At 43.6% G+C, this 21,672-nt stretch overlaps 1 protein-coding gene across 1 annotated transcript in view; it reads right to left on the bottom strand.

Annotated features, from left to right (window-relative positions):
• Positions 1–2,420: 2,420 nt before the first annotated feature.
• The window catches only part of LOC111543946 (GON-4-like protein), a 78,090-nt gene continuing 58,838 nt past the window's right edge, over positions 2,421–21,672 (bottom strand). Inside the window, exons 13-19 of the mRNA XM_026457050.1 lie at positions 16,308–16,348; positions 14,754–14,857; positions 8,721–8,919; positions 7,794–7,880; positions 6,344–6,554; positions 4,408–4,552; positions 2,421–2,571 (exon numbers count right to left, since the gene is read on the bottom strand). Coding sequence (XP_026312835.1) covers positions 6,357–6,554; positions 7,794–7,880; positions 8,721–8,919; positions 14,754–14,857; positions 16,308–16,348 — 629 coding nt within the window. The 3' untranslated portion in view covers positions 2,421–2,571; positions 4,408–4,552; positions 6,344–6,356. The remainder of the gene's footprint in view (positions 2,572–4,407; positions 4,553–6,343; positions 6,555–7,793; positions 7,881–8,720; positions 8,920–14,753; positions 14,858–16,307; positions 16,349–21,672) is intronic.

Below are 21,672 nucleotides of genomic sequence, written 5' to 3' on the forward strand. Positions count from 1 at the left end.
CGGCGCTTGCAGTGAGCCGAGATCATGCCACTGCACTGCAACCTGGGGGACAGAGCGAGACTCCGTCTCAAAAAAAAAAAGAATAGGCCGGGTACAGTGGCTCACGCCTGTAATCCCAGCACTTTGGGAGGCCGAGGCGGGTGGATCACGAGGTCAGGAGATGGAGACCATCCTGGCTAATACGGTGAAACCCCATCTCTACTAAAAATACAAAAAAATTAGCTGGGCGCAGTGGCGGGCGCGTGTAGTCCCAGCTACTCAGGAGGCTGAGGCAGGAGAATGGCATAAACCCGGGAGGCGGAGCTTGCCGTGAGCTGAGATCCAGCCACTGCACTCCAGCCTGGGCGACAGAGCAAGACTCCGTCTCAAAAAAAAAAAAAAATTTAGGAAAAAAAATGCTACTAGAATGTGTTCCACTGAGGGAAGGAAGTAAAACAAAAACAAAGATGTAGAATTCAGGAAATAAGAAGATCCAACACAGTAAGAGGCAAAAATAATCCCCAGGATTAGAGTGAAGAGAAAGTCCAAGAAGACATCAGTGCAGCAAGCCCATAGGGCAACACGCTTAGAGTGGAACAGTGTCAGAGGGCTCAGGGAGCAATTCCTTCAAGATGAAAATGACGGAATATCTAGAAGGCCAGACACACTGAAAGGAGATTAAGAAAATTTAAGTAACCTTTACTGTTGATCTGGGAATAATTACATAATAAAATCAAGTCCAGCCCCATTCCCCTAAAAAAATGTGATTATTTACTCCAAGAGAAACAAAATGTTCAGCAGGAAAGGCAAGGTATTACAATAACAAAGCTCAGACGTGAAGAGCATTTATACAGTCCTTAAAATTTTACAGTGTAAACCCTGAATACAACCTAACCAAAATTGTGACATATTTACTAGTGAGGAGATTGGAGAGCAGAAAATGTGCATGCTTGTGGTGGGAGTAAGGAAGTGAGGAGACAGATAAATCCTCAACTTCCCTGGCTTATGGTTAATGGTTAATAAATAAGGCCTAAATCCAATATATCAGGAAGTAGCAATTAGAGGCTGAGACAGGAGAACTGCCTAAGGTGAAAAATTCTAGACTAGCCTGGGCAATATAGGGACATTCCATTTCTGGAAAAAAAAAAAAAAAAAAAACTTTTTTAATACACTAGCAAGGTAGCTCATGCATATAATCCCAGTTCCTTGGGAGGCTGAGGTGGGAGGAATGCTTGAGCCCAAGTGTTCGAAGTTACAGTGAGCTATGATACCACTGTACTCCAGCCTGGGTAGCAGAGTAAAAGCCTATCTCAAGAAAAAAACAAAAACAAAACAAAACAAAAGGCTGGGCATAGTGGCTCACGCCTGTAATCCCAACACTTTAGGAGGCCAAGTTGAGGCAGGCAGACTGACAGTTGTCAAAACTTCAAGACCAGTCTGGGCAACAAAGTGACACAGCATCTCTACACAAAATAAAATAATGAGCTAGGCTTGGTGGAACGTGCCTGTACTCCAGGCTACTTGGAAGGCTGAAGTGGAAGGATCACTCGAACCCAGGAGTTTTTGGCTACAGTGACCTATGACTGTGCTAATGGACTCCAGACACGATGACAGAGCAAGAAACTGTCTCTAAAAACACAACATAGGCCGGGCATGGTGGCTCACGCTTGTAATTCCAGCACTTTGGGAGGCCGAGGTGGGCTGATCACCTGAGGTCGGGAGTTCAAAACCAGCCTGACCCACACAGAGAAACCCCATCTCTACTAAAAATACAAAATTAGCTGGGCTTGGTGGCGCATGCCTATAATCCCAGCTACTTGGGAAGGCTGAGGCAGGAGAATCACTTGAACCTGGGAGGTGGAGGTTGCGGTGAGCCGAGATCATGCTGTTGCACTCCAGCCTGGGCAAGAAGAGCAAAAACTCCGTCTCAAAAAATAAAAATAAAATTAAATAAAAACACAACATAAATAAATATCTAAATAAAAAAGAAGAAATTGGGTGCAGTGGCTCACGCCTGTAATCCCAGCACTTTGGGAGGCCAAGGCGGGTGGATCACTTAAGGTCAGAGGTTTGAGACCAGCCTGGCCAACATGGTGAAACCTCGTTTCTACTAAAAATACAAAAATTAGCCAGGCATGGTGGTGCATGCCTGTAATCCAAGCTACTTGGGATGCTAAGGCAGGAGAGACACTGAGGCAGGAGAATCGCTTGAACCTGGGAGGTAAAGACTGCAGTGAGCCAAGATCACGCCACTGTACTCCAGCCTTAGTGACAGAGAAAGAGCCAAAAAAAAAAAAAAAAAAAAAAAAAAAAAGCATATAAGTGGAATACTGTCAGTGCTTTAGATAAAAGAAGTTTCCTCTTTTCTTTGAGAATAACAAGAGAAAAGAATGAGTACATATTGGTGAGGTGCCTGGATGGTGCATGCAGGAAACACTCACTTTAATGATGTTGTCAGGAGCTCTGTTCATGTTGAGGTTCTTGATTCTCACTGTCAGCTGGTGCGCAGTTTTGCAGGTTAGAAGGTACTTGCTGATTAGAGGATTAGGAAACTCAGTTCCTTCAAAATGCTTCAGTCCTAAAGCTAACAAACTGAGAAAGGAGCAATGACACTAAATCTCACTTCACAGTCCTTCCTTCTAAAGGGCCTCCCCAGACTAACACATTTTACAATCTACTCTTTCTTATTTTTTTCTTGAGACAAGGTCTCACGCTGTCACCCAGGCCAGAGTGCAGTGGCACAATTGCAGCCCACTGCAGCCTCTACTTCCTAGGCTGAAACGATCCTCTAGTCTCAGCCTCCCAAAGTGCTGGGATTACAGGCATGAGCCATGGTGTGTGACCCAATCTACCTTACCTTTTCATTTTTTTCAGACAGGGTCTTGCTCTGATGTCCAGGCTGGAGAGCAGTGGCATGATTACAGTGCACTGCAGCCTTGAATGCCTGGGTTCAATCGATTCTCGCACTTCAGCCTCCCGAGTATCTGTGACTATAGACGTTCACCACCATGCCTGGCTAATTTTTTTCTTCCGTTATTTGTAGAGACCAGTTCTCACTTTGTTGCCCTGGCTGATCTTAAACTCCTGGCCTCAACCAATCCTCCTGCCTCTCAAAGTGCTGGTATTACAGGTATGAGCCACCATGCCTGGCCAATCTACTTTTTCTAAATCTAATTATTGTACAAGTTGGTGACTACTCAACAGAAAATTTCAGATGCTTAGTGAGTACTGATTAAGCATTATGAATAAGAATAAGGCCAGGCACAATGGCTCACATCTGTAATCCCAGCACTTTGGGATGCCGAGGCAGGCAGATCACTTGAGGTCAGGAGTTCGAGACCAGCCTGGTCAACATGATGAAACCCCGTCTCTACTAAAAATACAAAAAATAGCCAGGTATAGTGGTGGGCACCTGTAATCCCAGCTACTTCGGCAGGAGAATTGCTTGAACCTAGAGGGCGAAGGTTGCAGTGAGCCGAGATCGCACCACTGCAGTCCAGCCTGGGTGACAAGAGTGAGACTCCATTTAAAAAAAATCAAATACTTCACAATTACGTGGGAACATAAGAAACTAGGCATAAATCATTAATAAACGTGAGATCATGATAAGCTGTATCATGATGAGCTGTATACTAACAACACAAAGGAACTTCAAAGAGAATACAAAGGAAGGAGAATGATTCTAATAAAACTAATACAAAATGAATAGGTACTCTGTCAGACAACTTAAACCGGCACCAATACTACCCTCTAACAACATAGATAATCGTGGTTGCATATATACATACGTGCTGATAACAGTGTGGCAATACACACAAAGAGCCATAAAAATGTTCATAATCTGGTGGGTGTGGTGGCTCACGCCTATAATCCCAGCACTTTGGGAGGCCAAGGTGGGAGGATGCTTTGAGTCCAGGAGATTGAAAGATGCCTGGATAACACAGAGAGACCCTCATCTGCACACACACAAAAATGAGCCATGTATAGTGGCACACGCCTGTGGTCCCAGCTGCTCCGCGGAGGCTGAGGTGCAAGGATCACTTGATCTCAGGAGTTCAAGGCTGCAGTGAGCTGTGATTGCCTGGGTGACAGAGTAAGATCCTGTCTCTACATAAATAAATAACATAAAATAAAATAAAAGTGAGCCTCCTGCCTTGGCCTTTCAAAGTGTTGGGACTACAGGTGGGAGAAACCATGACCAGTCTAAAATGCTTTAAAAATGTGTGTGACATTCCCCCAAAAAGCAGTTATTTGGCACTGCTAGAACAAGCATGTCCTAGAGGGCTCTGCTTATCTATACTGCTCTTCCTTTTGTCTTTTGTGTCCATGTTTTATTATACAAATCTTACTGCCCCTAAACTCCTCAAAGGCACTATGTCTTCTCCTTGGGATATTCTGCTGTTTTGATCCCCCAGAGTAAACACTTACTTGTCCTCAGCCTTGGTGAAGACGATCTTATCCTGGGGATTCTTTGCCTTCAGGGAACACACTGGAAGTAACTCTGGATACATGAAAACCTTGCTTGTGGCCAGGATCCAAGCCACTTGCTTTGGCAAACAGGGAAATTCATTGGCTATAAGAAAATAAATCTTAGATAAATCAGCTTCTAAGACAAAAGAGGGCTTCAAAAAGCCTGTGAATGCATTTTTGCATTTAGGTAGAGCTGTCTTTATCTAACTGGATTTCCCTCCCATCTGCCCACCACTCCCCAAAGAGTTTCCACAGTCTTTCTTAAGCTAACATTGTATCTAAAGGGAGTCCCATTCAATGGCAATAAAAGTTGACTCTTATTCTTTCTTACATGGAACACTTTATTCACTAAGTAAAACAAACACTTAAAAGGCACCTAGTAATAAAAGGTGCTGGCAATAGTGTATGCTCAAAAAAAATGTTTTACCTCCTTCCCCTCTTAAATCCTCAAAGGATAAGAGACCTTCAACAATGCTTTCTTTCTTCCAGAATAAGATTCCAACTTCTTTAATCTCCCTCACAAATCTGGTATTCCAAATTTTACTTTTATTTGATTCTTACATAACTTTCATTAAGTTCTCCCAGATTCCTTCTGAGGTTGGGAACAAAAGAACCACAAAAGGAATGAGACAATTCAGTCTCATTCATTTCTCTCTCCCTTTCAGCCTCTCACTTTCAGGAACCTCTGCAATTCTAAAGACAAAACTACTATATCCGTATTTCTCTTTCCATAAGTGTTATTTTTATATCCCCAGAAGAAAGCAACAGGTCAATAGATGTGTAAGATATTATTATAATTTGGTGTTAAATCAAGTTTTCATTACCATTTCATATCAGTTAATACAGCTATTAAAGTAGTTTGGGATCTGTGTCTACGATATAATACACTTAAATACAACTATATTCAACTTAATGATGAGACTCAGGGATTTAAAATACAATCCAAAGACAAACCCAAATCCAGAACAAACCACAACTAATTTGCTAAATGAGGAAACAAATCAGAAGCAAATATTTGGCTTAAGTATATAGCAAATATTTTCTCAAAAAATACTAAACCAACGCAAGGTAGAATCTAAACCTGCAAATTTCTTTACAATACTGAACACGGCAAATGTATAATCTCTAAGTTATGCGTAACTCCCAAGTCAACATTTCATTCAGAATGGAGATATCACTTACGCTGCAGTCAGTATGGTAAATAAAGTTAGTTGATTTTTTTTTTTTTGAGATGCAGTCTTGCTCTGTCGCCCAAGCTGGAGGGCAATGACGCGATCTCGACTCACTGCAACCTCTGCCTCCTGGGTTCAAGCAATTTTCCTGCCTCAGCCTTCTGAGGAGCTGGGACTACAGGCACATGCCCCCACGCCTGGCTAATTTTTGTATTTTTAGTAGAGAAGGGATTTCACTGTGTGAGCCAGGATGGTCTCAATCTCCTGACCCTGTGTTCCCCCTGACTCGGCCTCCCAAAGTACTAGGATTATAGGCGTGAGCCACAGCACCTGGCCTTAGTTGAAGACAGTAGAAAGCTAAACATGACCAAACTTAATGAAGACAGTAAAAAGCTAAACATGACCAAACTTTACCACCTGACTTTCATCTTTACCAGGCCCCAGTTTATCTTGATTTGACTCCTGATACTTACCCTTCATATTGCTGTAGTCAAATTCTTAGCACTGAGCTTCAGATCTCTACCTCCCATATTCCTATACTGTCCACTGCCTCCATGCCTTACCCAGGCCCAGAGATTATCATGTAATTCTAGAACTTGGATAATGAGTACGAAGGGAGGATAAAAGAGAGAAGGAAGAAATTACAAATGTCCTGTGTCCTCCATTCCTAGGCAAGTATCCTAGGAAGTTATCTATGGGATAAGATTCCCACCACCTCTCACCGCAAGTAAAAACTTAAAGCTGACACATCTGTCTCCTACCAGTCTTCTTGACAGTTTTATGAGGGCTGCAGTCAATGCTGACATGTGTGCTGAAGTCTTCAATAAGCTGCATAGCTCCCATCAAGTTACAGGGTTGGAACAGGGTCTGAAACTTGGGGTTGTACTGATGGTGAAGAGCGATGGAGCTTTGAGCAAAGGTTCCCAGCTCTTTCTGGGAAAACAGGACACAAGGAAGATCTAAGACAATTCCAGACAATTAATACCAGTAGCTTTTAGAATCTAAATGAGAAGCTGACCTTCCTACTACAGTATAAAAACAGGTAAAAATCATCATAAAGTCTTTCACAATAAACTACTCTGTTAAGATTACACCTGAGTTCCTAGATATTCAGGGATTGTATTCTTGGTTTACTTTTAGACTTAGTGAGAAACATTAAGGAATATACAGTCTAGTTCCCGAACTAGAATGAAGATTATGAAGAATGAGGATTCATTTTTTTTTTTTTTTTTTTTTTTTTTTTTTTTTTTTTTGAGATGGAGTCTCTCTCTGTTGCCCAGGCTGGAGTGTGGTGGTACGATCTTGACTCACTGAAGTCTCCACTTCCCAGGCTCAAGCGATTCTTCTGCATCTACCTCCCAAGTAGCTGGGATTAATTATAGGCGCCCTCCACCATGCCCAGCTATTTTTTGTATTTTAAGTAGAGACTGGATTTCACCATGTTGGTCAAGCTGTTCTCGAACTCCTGATCTCAAGCGATCCAGCCACTTCAGCCTACCAAGGTGCTGAGATTACAGGCATGAGTCACTGCACCCAGCCAAGAATTAGGACTATTACTTTTATTTTATTATTTATTTTGAGACCGGGTCTCACTCTGCCGCCCAGGTTGGAGTGCAGTGGCGTGATCTCAGCTCACTGCAACCCCTACCTCCCAGGCTCAAGCTATCCTTCCATCTCTGCCTCCCAAGTAGCTGAGACTACAGGTACGCACCACATCTGGCTAATTTTTGTATTTTGTAGAGACGGGCTTTCGGCATGTTGCCCCAGCTGGTCTCGAACTACTGGGGTCACACACTCTGCCTGCTTTGGCCTCTCAAAGTGCTGGGATTACAGGGATAGCCACCGTGCCCAGTCTCAACATCTGTAAAAGGAACAGTGGTACCAAAAAACCTAAGAAGTTAGGTTGGATCTAAAGATGAGGAGGATTCAAAAAAAATATCAGAAGGACAGGACAAAGAAAATTGAATACACTCCTTGTCCTTTCATGGAAATCAGTGGCTTATGTTCTCTCAGCAAACACAGGAAGCCTTAACAGAAAGTAGGCAAAGCAATCAAAAATACCCAAGAGAGAAGAATAAATATAGATTATGATCAGTGAATAACTGTGAGAAATAACCTGCCAAGCTAATTTCACACTCTAGTCTTTAGAGTTAGGGATATTTGGAAACTTACAAGAAATATCCTGGTGGTACTGGCCTCCGGACTGAGATTGGGGTTGCAGGTGGCAAGAAGGTGGATTTGGGTCAAGAGCTGAACGTGCTGGGGATGGAAAGAAAATAATGAAGTGACATGTTACCACATTGTCATTTCAGGAACCCAGAGAGATTTTTTTTTTTTTTCCCTTCTTGGAGACAGGATCTCTCTCTGTCATCCAGGCTGCTGTGCAGTGATGCAATCATGGCTCCACGCCCTCTCAACCTCCTGTGCTCAAGCAATCCTCCCACCTCAGCCTCCTGAGTAGCTGGGACCACAGGTGCATGGCACCATGCCTGGCTAATGTATTTTTATTTTTTGTAGAGACAGGGTCGCACTATGTTGCCCAGGTTGCTCTTGAACTCCCTGGCTCAAGCAATCCTCCCACTTCAGTCTCCCAAAGTGCTGGGTTTACAGGTGTGAGTCACCATAACCCAGCCCCCAGAGAGACAATAATCAAGATGTTTGCAACTTTATCACATATATTTTGCTTTCTGAAAGGAGTATGAGAACAACATAGAATCTTGGCATAAATCTCTCAGACACATTCCCTTGAACAAAATGACAGAACCAGAGGAAGCTTAATCTCAATTCAGAGGGACTGAGATTAGAAAAAGGGAAAAAAAAACCTACTTCTCACAGTGAAGGTTGTTACATTTCAGAACAGATTACTAAGGACTCTTTGAAATCTGTATTTCTGAATACCATTAGTGTCCCTGTATGCTCTCTTCCTTGAGCCATAGGGCATGAACATGATGACTTCTCGAGCTCCTAATGATGTGAAGATCCTATGGTTTTAGCAGGTGGTAAGGTAACTATCTCTGACTTTTACAAAGCTGTTAATTTCTGGCCTCAGAGTTAGGCCTTGGTATAATCCAATATTAACATGACCAAGAAAAGTCTTACCTGCTGCATCTGCTGCTGGAGTCTCTTCCTCTGTGCTGGGTCCAGAATCAGGGTCTGATGAACTTTCTCACTCTGGGGTTTAACCTTCTCTACTTCCTGCAGCTGTTTGGCTGAAGATTTCTTCATCTTCAGCTGTTCAAATAGCTCCTTCACTGTCCGATGTTGTTCATTTAGCAAGTTGGCCAGTGGTTCCTCAAACCTATTCCCAACAGGGAGATGACTGAATCTGAGTGTTTCCCTAGGTCCACAACACATCTAATTTGTTCCAATGATGAGCAAAGAGCCTGAACAATTTTCACTGCCTTCTAATCTGACAACTCACTTTAGTCAACAATCAAACTCTCAGCCTTATACAAATCTTTTCCCAAAGTAGTTAGCATGCATCAAATATGATGATTCTATATTACATTCCATCCCATTCCTCTACAATTCCTCTTCTAAATAATATACAAATAAAGAAAAAATCAAAATGCTAGGAACAGAGAAATATATGAGTAAGAAAGCAGCCAAGGAGCTGGTGGGAACTCATCATTCTCATTTCTTCTCTCATTTACTTGTTATTCCCATCCCAGGTTCAGCTTGTCCCATTTCCCTATCCACTCAAGCTGCACTGCCTTGCACCTTTTTTTCAAAATTTAATTTAATTTTTTTGTGTGTGTGTGACACAGTCTCGCTCTGTCACCCAGGCTGGAGTGCAGTGGCGCGATCTCAGCTCACTGCAACCTCTGCCTCCCGGGTTCAACTGATTCTCCTGCCTCACCCTCTCAAGTAGCTGGGACTATAGGCACGTGCCACCACGCCCAGCTAATTTTTTGTATTTTTAGTAGAGATGGGGTTTCACTGTGTTAGCCAGGACAGTCTCTATCTCCTGACCTCATGATCCACTCATCTCAGCTTCCCAAAGTGCTGGGATTACAGGCGTAAGCCACCACGGCTGGCCCTCAAAATTTTAAGTTTCGGAATACATGTGCAGGACATGCAGGTTTGTTACATAGGTAAACGTGTGCCTTGGTGTTTTGCTGCACCTATCAACCCAGCACCTTGGTATTAAGCCCAGCTGCATTAGCAGTTTATCCTGATCCTCTCCCTTCCCCCACTTCCCCAACAGGCCCCAGTGTGTGTTGTTCCCCACCCTGCGTCCATGTGTTCTCATTGTTCAGTTCCTACTTGTAAGTGAGAACATGCGGTATTGTTTTTCTGTTCTTATGTTAGTTTGCTGATGGCTTCACCTCCATCCATGTCCCTGAAAGGGACGTGATATCATACTTTTTTATGGCTGTATAGTATTCCATGGTGGAATACTATATTTTCTTATTTATCTATTGCTATAATATTGGGGATTCCTTAAAATATGAGAACCTGCTTGTTGTAGCTACATAAACAGATTTTTTTTTCTTTTGAGACGAAGTCTCGCTCGGATGCCAAGCTGGAGTATAGTGGCATGATCTCGGCTCACTGCAACCTCCACCTCCCTGGTTCAAGTGATTCTCCTGCCTCGGCCTTGTGCGTAGCTGGGACTATAGGCATGCACCACCACGCTCCAGCTAATTTTTGTATTTTCAGTAAAGACGGGGTTTCACCATGTTGGCCAGGATGGTCTCGATCTCTTGACCTCATGATCCACCTGCCTCGGCCTCCCAAAGTGGTGGGATTACAGGTGTGAGCCACCACGCCTGGCCAAAAGATCTTATCCTGACTGCGTAGGGTATCAGCACATGCTTAATTACTTAAGTATCTTATTCTCTTTTTACTTCAGAACTGACATGCTAGGTTTTTGAAAAAAGTCTCTCAGGAGGGTAGGGGTGGGAAGTTAGGGTTTGGAACCTTAGAAGAGGAATTTATTTGCTTATTTATTTATTTATTTTTTGAAATGGAGTCTTGCTCTGTTGCCCAGCCTGGAGTGCAGTGGCATGATCTCAGCTCACTGCAACCTCTGCCTCCCGGGTTCAAGTGATTCTCCTGCCTCAGCCTCCTGAGTAGCTGGGATTACAGGCATGCATCACCACGGCCAGCTAATCTTTGTATTTTTTGTAGAGACAAGGTTTCACCACGTTAGCCAGGCTAGTCTCGAACGACTGACCTCAAGTGATCCACCCACCTCGAACTCCCAAATTGCTGGGATTACAGGCGGGAGCCACTGCACTCAGCCAGGAAGAGGAATTTAAAGGGCTAAAAGAAAATACCTTCATGGAGAGCAGTAGGGTAATATTTGAACTAACCACTCAGTTCCGTTCACGTGAACTACCATTACTTATTTTAGTATATCCTTTTCCTGCTTCATGCTAGAAGATTTTTGACTTGTTTAAGAAAGCAAGGCTTGCCAGTCAGAATGACAATTATTAAAAGGTCAAGAAACAGTCGGGCGTGGTGGCTCACGCCTGTAATCCCAGCAATTTGGGAGGCCAAGGCAGGTGGATCACTTGAGATCAGTGGTTCAAGACTAGCCTGGCTAACATGGTGAAACCCTGTCTCTACGAAAAAATACAAAAATTAGCCGGCTGTGGTGATGCGTGCCTATAATCCCAGCCACTCGCGAGGCTGAGGCAGGAGAATCACTTGAACCCAGGAGGCAAAGGTTGCAGTGAGCCGAGATCGCGCCACTGCACTTCAGCCTGGGCAACAGAGCACGACTCGGTTCCAAAAAAATAAAATAAAATTAAATAAATAAATAAACAAATAAATTCCTCTTCTAAGGTTCCTAACTCTAACTTCCCACCCCCCTACCCTCCTGAGAGACTGTTTCCAGGGCTGAAGCAAAAATGGAAAAATCCAGCATGACAGTTCTGAAATAAAAGGAGAATAAGATACTTAAATGATTAAGCACGTGCTGATACCCTATGCAATCAGGATAAGACCTGTTGATGTAGCTACAACAAGCAGGTTATCATATTTCAAGTAATCTCCAATATTACAGCAATAGATAAATAAGTGTTTTCAATAGTTAATTTTAAAAAGTTATCATTTATCTATTGGGGATAAAAATTATGCTTTTATAGTATTTACTGTGGGTTTGGGCAGTGCAGGGTAAAAACCTAAAGCCTGTGGGACTGTCTTATACAATCTTCTGAGAACTGAAAACCTGATCACCTGCACTACTACCACTAAAGGAACAGAAGCCCAGAAGCATAAAAAAGTAGGTAATAGAAACACAGCCTGCACGTAGTTGTATTTATTATTATTATTATTAATTTTTTTTTTTTTTTTTTGAGATGGAGTTTCGTTCCTGTTGCCTAGGCTGGAGTGCAAGGGAGCGGTCTTGCCTCACTGCAACCCCTGCCTCCCAGGTTCAAGCGATTCTCCTGCCTCGGCCTCCCAAGTAGCAGGGATTACAGGCACCTGCCAACACATCTGACTAATTTTTTTTGCATTTTTAGTAGAGACAGGGTTTTGCCATGTTGGCCAGGCTGGTCTCAAACTCCTGACCTCAGGTGATATGCCCACTTCGACATCCCAAAGTGCTGGGATTACAGGCGCGAGCCACTGCGCCTGACCTATAATTATTATTACTGTTTTTTTTTTTCCTTTCTTTCTTTTTTGAGACGGAGTCTCTTTCTGTCTCCCAGGACGGAGTGCAGTGGCGTGATGTTGGCTCATTGCAAATTCTGCCTCCTGGGTTCAAGCGATTCTCCTGCCTCAGCCTCCTGAGTAGCTGAGATTACAGGAGTGCACTACCATGCCAGACTAATTTTTATATTTTTAGTAGAGACGGGGTTTCACCATGTTGGTCAGGCTGGTCTCAAACTCCTGACCTCGTGATCTGACCGCCCTGGCCTCCCAAAGTGCTGGAATTACTGGTGTGAGCCACCACATCCAGCCTATTATTATTTTTTGAGAGGCAGTTTCACTCTGTCGCCCAGGCTGGAGTGCAGTGGCACAATCTTGGCTCAGTGCAACCTCCGCCTCCCAGGTTCAAGCATTTCTCCTGCCTCAGCCTCCCAAGTAGCTGGGATTACAGGCACGTACAGCCACCACACCCAGCTAATTTTTGTATTTTTAGTAGAGATGGGGTTTTACCATGTTGACCAGGCTGGTCTGGAACTTCTGACCTCAGGTGATTTGCCCACCTCAGCCTCCCAAAGTGCTGGGATTACAGGTGTGAGTCACCACACATGGCCTTGCACTTGGTTTTAATAAATATTACTTGGATAACTGATAAGGGAGGCACAGATAACTCACTTTCCCAGGGTTTTTGTTTTGTTCTTTTTCTCCTCTCTCTTCTTTATTGTGTTTTAAGATGTTTTTACTATCTATGGACTTACAGAATCCAGGATGCTTTATTGAGTCAAAGAATATAACAGGTTTGCATTTGCAACCGAAAGAAAAGCAGCAACTGCCCAAGTACAGTCATGTGCCACATAATGTTTCAGTCAGCAATGAACCACATATTCAGAGGTAGCTCCATAAGATTATTGTATCTTTTCTATGTTTACATACATACGTATTTACCACTGTGTTACAACTGCCTACAGTATTCAGCAGAATAACATGCTATACAGGTTTGTGGCCTGGGAGCAATATGTTATACCGTATAGCCTAGGTATGCTGTAGGCTAAACCATCAAGGTTTATCCAAGTGCTTTCTACATTTACACAATGATGAAATCGTTTAATGATAACATTTCACAGAATGTATCACCATGAGATGATATATGACTATTCTACCGAATACCAGAAGGTAACTGAATTCTAACAGGAGTTTTAAATTATTTCTACACTTTACAAATTTTATTTATTTTTTTGAGACAGAGTCTCTCTCTGACACGCAGACTGTCATCTCGGCTCACTGCAACCTCCGCTTTCTGGGTTCAAGCGATTCTCCTGCCTCAGCCTCCCGAGTAGCTGGGATTACAGACACCCGCCACCATGCCTGACTAATTTTTGTATTTTTAGTAGAGATGTGGTTTCACCATGTTAGCCAGACTGGTCTCGACTCCTGACCTGAGGTGATCCCCCCGCCTCAGCCTCCCAAAGTGCTGGGATTACAGGCGTGAGCCACTGCGCCCGGCCTATACTTCCCAAATTTTAAGAAGTTACAAAGAGTTGATCAACAGAACCAAAACATGTTTATAGATCAAATCCCATTATATGTTCCCATGATGAATGGTTCCATTCATAGCAGAATGGAATTTTGTTCTATGAGCTGTAACTTAAAATAATGGGTCAAATACTGACTTAGCAATCTTGAGGTTTTTGATGTAGTTGTATTGTTATATTTGTTGTAATGGAGAATTACTGGTATTTCTAGTTTTTAGACATTGGTTGGCATATCTTATCTTTTTTCACTAAACTGGAAAATCCCTAAAGGTCTAGCTTTCAGATAGATCCCAAGCTTTCTACTTGGGTAGTAATGCTGTTAGGACACATGACTAATTAAGAGGGTCTATTCTCTTTGCTTAGTTCCACTTACGGCACAAAACGCATCCTGATCTCTAGCCATCCATCTAATGACTATATGCTGCTACTCGCAATGGATAACAATAGAATAAAGTGCAGATGCAAATCCACCAGAAAATGAGGAAAAAATTAAAGCCTGTACTTTCTGGATGCTGTAACTCAAGTGCCAACTTCAGGCAAAAAGGTCAGCACATACGTTTCAGACTCCTTACTGCAGGTGCTTCAGGGTTTGCTCCACTAATGCTTAGGTGCCTAACAAAGTTTCAGTCACATTTAGCAGATATTAATGGCACATAAAAAGAACGAAAGGGACAGACTCGATATTATAATATCGGGTAGTTTGTGTGTCTGGCCACATAAATTCCTACATACCTCTCCAGCACCACTCACCTGGAGAAGTGGATATGGATGCCAGCTACTGTTTTTTCTCCCTTCCCAAACAGATACAGCTTGGCCTACAGCTGCACTGCCCCATACCAAGGAGACTTCACTTGACACCTAACTCCTGACAGGACTCTGCATCCTTACCTCAGTAACAAGCTGATTGGGGATGAAAAATTGTTAACTGCAACTTCTGAAAACCTTTTCAGAAATAAACTATTCCTCTATTCCAAATCTCAAGATCTTTCAACTAGCCTACCGTAGAGCTTGAGGAGTGTTAAAGTTAGGTCGAGGCTCAGCCACACGCTCCTCCTCTTCTGGGCCGTCATCTTCCATGTTGGAAAATCCCATCTCATCTTGGAACTGTGGGCAAAGGGAAGGGAGGGTTTTCCTGGGGAATGGGTCTCAAATGTTGCTCCAGTATTGGGAAGGAAGAGTAAAAACTACAGATTACAAGACTTTTTTTTTGAGACGGAGTCTTGCTCTGTCGCCCAGGTTGGAGTGCAGTGGCCGGATCTCGGCTCACTGCAAGCTCTGCCTCCCGGGTTTACGCCATTCTCCCGCCTCAGCCTCCCGAGTAGCTGGGACTACAGGCGCCCACCACCTCGCCTGGCTAGTTTTTTGTATTTTTTAGTAGAGACGGGGTTTCACCGTGTTCGCCAGGATGGTCTCGATCTCCTGACCTCGTGATCCGCCCGTCTCGGCCTCCCAGAGTGCTGAGATTACAGGCTTGAGCCACCGCGCCCGGCCAGATTACAAGACTTTAATAACGCTGGCACCTAGAAAGAGCCAATGTCAGAAACTTCTCACTTCAGGACTCCCACAAACCCACACTTAGGATGCCTATTATGCCAAGAAAGAAGTCGTTCAACCAGTCAGCTCGTAACAGTAAGGACAGAGCATGGATAACTCAAAATTATCAATCTCTCTCTTTTTTTTTTTTTTTTGAGACAGAGTCTTGCAGTCTTGCTCTATCGCCCAGGCTGGAGTGCAGTGGCACCATCTGGTGCCCGCCACCATGCCTAATTTTTGTATTTTTAGTAGAGACAAGGCTTCATCATGTTGGCCAGGCTGGTCTCAAACTCCTGACCTCAGATGATCCACCCGCTGTGGCCTCCCAAAGTGCTGGGATTATAGGCATGAGCCACCACACCCAGCCTCAAAATGATCAATCTCTTAAAGAGAAATACCTTTTGAGACAAATTTATGAAAAAGGTAATTATTTGTGCACAAAGTAGTTTAAAACTAGTTGACAATCTTTAAGGATATACCAAATGACAGTAGGGGAAGTCATCAAAAATTTTCCAGGGGCCAGGCATGCTGGCTCATACCTATAATTCCAGCACTTTGGGAGGCCCAAGGCAGGAAAATTGCTTGAGCCCAGAAGTTCCATAACAGCCTGGGCAATGTGGTAAGACCCTGTCTCTACAAATAAAATAATTAGCTGGGTGTGTTGGTATGTCCCAGCTACTCAGGAGGCTTAGACAGAGGACTGCTTAAGCCTAGAAGGTCAAGGCTGCTGTGAGCCGTAATTTCACCACTGCACTTTAGCTTCAGTGACGGAGTGAAATCCCCCTCAAAAAAACAAGAAGTTTCAAGGAAAATGTTAATAAGAACAACATACATGTATATAATCAAGAGTCTAGCAGTTAGAAAAATTTCCTTGTCATTATGTTCTTTCCCAGGTAGACTAAAAGTAGAATTGGTTCAGTCAGACCCCTATCCTAGAAGGAGCATCACAGAGACCAAATGACACATCTTGCTGGAGAACTGACTTACAATCCCATGTTCTCACTTGAGGATCATTACTCACAGTTTCAAACAGCTCTTCCATCAGCTCATTTACTTCCTTTTCTGCAAGAAAGCCAAACAGTATGTTGTTGGTATAAATTAGATTTTACAATAAGGAGGAATTCCATGAAGACAATGCATAATGTTTTCAACAAGGAATGACAAATTCTTCATATCTATCCTTTTTTTTGAGATGGGTCTCGCTATGTCACTCAGGCTGGAGCTCAGTGTCGCGATCTCGGCTCACTGCAACCTCCGCATCCCCTCCCTGGTCCAATCGATCCTCCCACCTCAGCTCCCCAAGTAGCTGGGACCACAGACGCATGCCGCCACACCCGGCTAATTTTTGTATATTTTGTAGAGATAAAGTTTCGCCAGGCTGGTCTCAAACTCCTGAGCTCAAGCGATCAGCCCAACTCAGCCTCCCAAAATGGCGGGATTACAGGTGTGAGCCACCATGACTGGCTATCCTTCCTTCATTTATTCAAAAACATTTATCGAGGCCAGGTGCGGTGGCTCATGCCTGTAATCCCACCACTTTGGGAGGCTCTCTACTAAAAATACAAAAAATTAGCCGGCCATGGTGGTGGGTGCCTGTAGTCCCAGCTACTTGGGAGGCTGAGGCAGGAGAATGGCTTGAACCCAGGAGGCGGAGCTTGCAGTGAGCCGAGATTGCACCACTGCACTCCAGCTTGGGTGATAGAGCAAGACCCTGTCTAAAAAAAAAAAAACAAAAACAACAACAACAAAAAACATTTATTGAGCACTATGCTTTTTAGATGCTTGGGATATATGACAGAATGAGAGAGAGAGACAGAGTTCTATTTGCATGAAGCTTAAATTCTGAAAGGAAGAAGACAGGAAAAAATGTGAGCTACACGATTTTATAATTAGATGGGCTATCCAAATCCACACAGTACTGAATGGAATCAAGAGATGAGTCTCCTAGCCTGGGTAAAATGTTGAAACCGTATCTCTACAAAAAAATTTAGCTGGGCTTGGTGGTGCACACCTGCAGTCCCAGCTACTCAAGAGGCTGAGGTGAGAGAATCTCGAGTCCAGGAGGCAGAGGCTGCAGTGTGCTGAGATCATGCCCCTGCATTCCAGCCTAGGCGACAGAGCAAGATACTGTCTAAAAAAAAAGAGACAGAGAGAAAGACAAGTTTCCAACAGGGTATTATAGGACGCTGTCTTTGGATCTGAACTATTCAAGAACTCCATCAGTGACTTAAAAGACCCAGAGAACATACTTAACAAATCTGTAGATGATGTAAAGCTGAAAGGGACTGCCAATCCAACTGATAGAAAATTCAAAATTATATTTTCTCAAATCAACTGGATGGAACATATAGGGATAAATTTAAAGTTCTATGTTTAAGAATTTTTTTTTTTTTTTAAATAGAGACAGCATCTTGCTATGTTGCCCAGGCTGGTCTCAAACTCCTTAGTTCCAGTGATCCTCCCACCTTGGCCTCCCTAAGTGTTGGGATTACAGGTGTGAGCCATGGTGCCCAGTCCTACAGTTAAGAGTTTTAAAGATCAGTTTATTAACTACATGAAAAGGTGACGTGGCTTAAAAATAATGTGAAAAAGACCTGAAAGTTTTGGTTGGTACAAGAATCTGAGGTAAAAAAAAAAAAGTTTTGGTTGACATCAAGTTCAGTAAGACACAGCTGCTCCAAAACAGAGCTCATAACCAACAAGGCAAACGTATCACTGAACTAGAGCAGAGTCTAACACTATATCTGCAAGACTGTGAACAATTTTATAAAGGCCTTTCTTAGGACATTAAAAAAATTAAGATCCAGGCCAGGGGTGGTGGCTCACGCCTCTAATTCCAGCACTTTAGGAGGCCGAGGCAGGCAGATCACCTGAGGTTAGGAGTTCGATACCAGTCTGACCAACATGGTGAAACCCCGTCTCTACTATAAATACAACAATTAGCCAGGCGTGGTGGCACACACCTGGAATCCCAGCTACTCGGGAGGCTGAGGCAGGAGACTCACGTGAACCCAGGAGGTGGAGGTTGCACTGAGCCAATAAACAAACACCAATGCACTCCAGCCTGGACAACAGGGCGAGACTCCATCTCATAAATAAATAAATAAATAAATAAATAAATAAATAAATAAATAAATAAGTCGGGCATGGTTGCACATTCCTGTAATCCCAGCTACTCGGGAGGCTGAGGCACAAGAATCGCTTAAACCCAGGAGGCAGAGGCTACGCTGACTGTTTATCATACCACTGCACTCCAGCTTGGGAGACAGAGTGAGACTCTGTCTCAAACACGAAAACAAAAACAAAAACAAAAACAAAATCAATTAAGTAATTTAATTTAAAAAAAAGTTTTTTTTTTTTTGAGACTGAGTCTCACTCTGTTGCCCAGGCTGGAGTGCAGTGGCGCGATCTCAGCTCACTGCAACCTCCACCTTTGGGCTTCAAGCAATTCTCATTCACGACGCCTGGATAATTTTTTGTAGTTTTAGTAGCGACAGTGTTTCACCATGTTGCCCAGGCTGGTCTTGAACTCCTGACCTCAAGTGATCCGCCTGGCTCAGTGTCCCAAAGTGCTGGGATTACAGGCCTGCGCCACCATGCCCAGCCAACAAAAAAAATTAAAATCCAAATGTTGCTGAGGATGTAGAGCAAATGGAACTCTAATGAGAACGTAAAATGGAAAGCCACTTTGGAAGATGGTTTGGCAATTTCTCATAAAACTAAACATACCTATCCCGTGATCCAGTGATTTATCTCCTATGTAGCTGACCCAAGAGAAATGAAATATGCCTTTTCTAATTCATAAATGGGGACAAATGAGAGAGAGAAATGAAGCATTTCCACAAAGACTTGCACAAAATAGTTCAGAGCAGCTTTATTCATCATTACCCAAAATTAAAAACAGCCCAGGTGATCAACACAAAAATAGATAATCTGCAGTATATTTACACAATGAAATTATAGTCAACAATAAAAGGGAACGAACTAATGACACATGCAACAGAAATGAATCTCAAAAATATTATGCTGAGTGAAAGAAGCCATACACACAAAGCACATCCTATATGATTCCATTTATGTGAGGTTCTAAAACTGGCAAATTAACCTGTGATTAAGAAAAAAAATCAAAACAGTGGTTGCCTCTGAGGGGATGGTGTAGGGATTGACTTGGAAGGGGCATGAAACTTTCTGGGGTGAGGATTCCATATCCTGATAGGGATTTGGGTCACACAGGTACACACATGTCAAAATTCATTAAATGGTATACTTAAGATGTGTGTGATACACTGTGTGTAAAATCACCTATAAAAAGAAATCATAGGCCGGGCGCGGTGGCTCAAGCCTGTAATCCCAGCACTTGGGGAGGCCGAGACGGGCGGATCACGAGGTCAGGAGATCGAGACCATCCTGGCTAACACGGTGAAACCCCGTCTCTATTAAAAATACAAAAAAAAAAAAAAAAAACTAGCCGGGCGAGGTGGCGGCGCCTGTAGTCCCAGCTACCCGGGAGGCTGAGGCAGGAGAATGGCGTGAACCCGGGAGGCGGAGCTTGCAGTGAGCTGAGATCCGGCCACAGCACTCCAGCCTGGGTGACAGAGCGAGACTCCGTCTCAAAAAAAAAAAAAGAAATCATAAACAAATATCGAGCTCTAGTTCATTATATGCATGCTGAAGTGGTTAAAAGTGAAGTATAGGCTCATGCCTGTAATCCCAGCACTTTGGGAGGCAGAGGTGGGCGGATCACGAGGTTAGGAGTTCGAGACCAGCCTGGCCAAGATGGTGAAACCCCGTCTCTACTAAAAATACAAAAATTAGACAGACATGGTGGTGTGTGCCTGTAATCCCAGCTACTCTGGAGGCTGAGGCAGGAGAATTTCTTGAACCCGGGAGATCGCACCACTGCACTCCAGAGTGAGACTCTGTCTCCAAAAAAAAAAAAAAAAAAGACATAGTCAGGTGCCACTGTGCCATTGTGCATGCTTGTAATCTCACCTGGTCAGGAGGTTGAGCTGGGAGGATCACTTGACTGCAAGAGTTCAAGACCAACCCATGCAACATAGACCTCGTGTGAATTAAAAAAAAAAAAAAACCATCCTGGCTAACACGGTGAAACCCCGTCTCTACTAAAAAATACAAAAAACTAGCTGGGCGAGGTGGCGGGCGCCTGTAGTCCCAGCTACTGGGGAGGCTGAGGCAGGAGAATGGCGTAAACCCGGGAGGCGGAGCTTGCAGTGAGCTGAGATCCGGCCACTGCACTCCAGCGCGGGCGACAGAGCGAGACTCCGTCTCAAAAAAAAAAAAAAACAAAAGTGAAGTATAATTTACTCTGAAATGCATTTGAAAACTAAGATGCATCCACAGACGGACAGGGGATGGACAGCTGCATGATAAGGCACATAAAGTCATCCATCAGTATATGTGGAGATTGGTTCCAGGAGCCCATGGATACCACAATCTGAGGATACTCAAGTCCCTTTTAGAAAAATGGTGTAGTATTTGCACATAATCTACACACATCCTCCTGTATACCTTATCTCTAGATTACTTATCACCTAATACAATGTAAATGCTATGTAAATAGTTGTTATACCCTACTATTTTTTACTTATTTATTTGAGACAAGCTCTCACTCTGTCACCCAGGCTGGAGTGCAGTGGCAGTGGTATAATCACAGCTCACTGCAACCTTGAACTTGTGGGCTCAAGGGATCCTCCTGACTGTCTCCTAAGTAGCTGGGACTACAAGCACACACCACTGCACCCAGATAATTTTTAAACTTTTTGTAGAGATGGGGTCTCAGTATGTTGCCCGGGCTGATCTCAAACTCCTGTGCTCAAGCGATCCTCCTGCCTCAGCCTCCCAAAGTGCTGGGATTACAGATGTTAGCCACTATGACTAGCCAGTATTATTTTCTGCTGTTGCATTTTTTTTTTTTTTTTTTCAGAATATTTTGAAGGTTGGTTGAATCTGTAGATGCGAAACCTGCACATATGAAAGGCCCACAGTTTATATCAAACCTATCGAAAATTTGGCCAGGCATGGTGGCTCACGCCTGTAATCCCAGCACTTTGGGAGGCCGAGGGGGGTGGATCATGAGGTCAGGAGATGGAGACCATCCTGGCCAACATGCTGAAACCCCATCTCCACTAAAAATACAAAAATTAGCTGGGCGTGGTGGCGCATGACTGTAATCCCAGCTACTCGGGAGGCTGAGGCAGGAGATTCGCTTGAACCAGGGAGTCGGAGGTTGCAGTGAGCCAAGATGGCTCAGCCACAGCACTCCAGCCTGGAGACAGAGCGAGACTCCATCTCAAAAAAAAGAAAAAAACTATAGAAAGTAGGAGGTGAGGATGGGCATGGTGGCTCACGCCCATAATCCCAGCACT

Source organism: Piliocolobus tephrosceles, chromosome 1 (assembly GCF_002776525.5).
Source record: "Piliocolobus tephrosceles isolate RC106 chromosome 1, ASM277652v3, whole genome shotgun sequence".
In the NCBI taxonomy this organism is placed as follows: Eukaryota; Metazoa; Chordata; class Mammalia; order Primates; family Cercopithecidae; genus Piliocolobus; species Piliocolobus tephrosceles.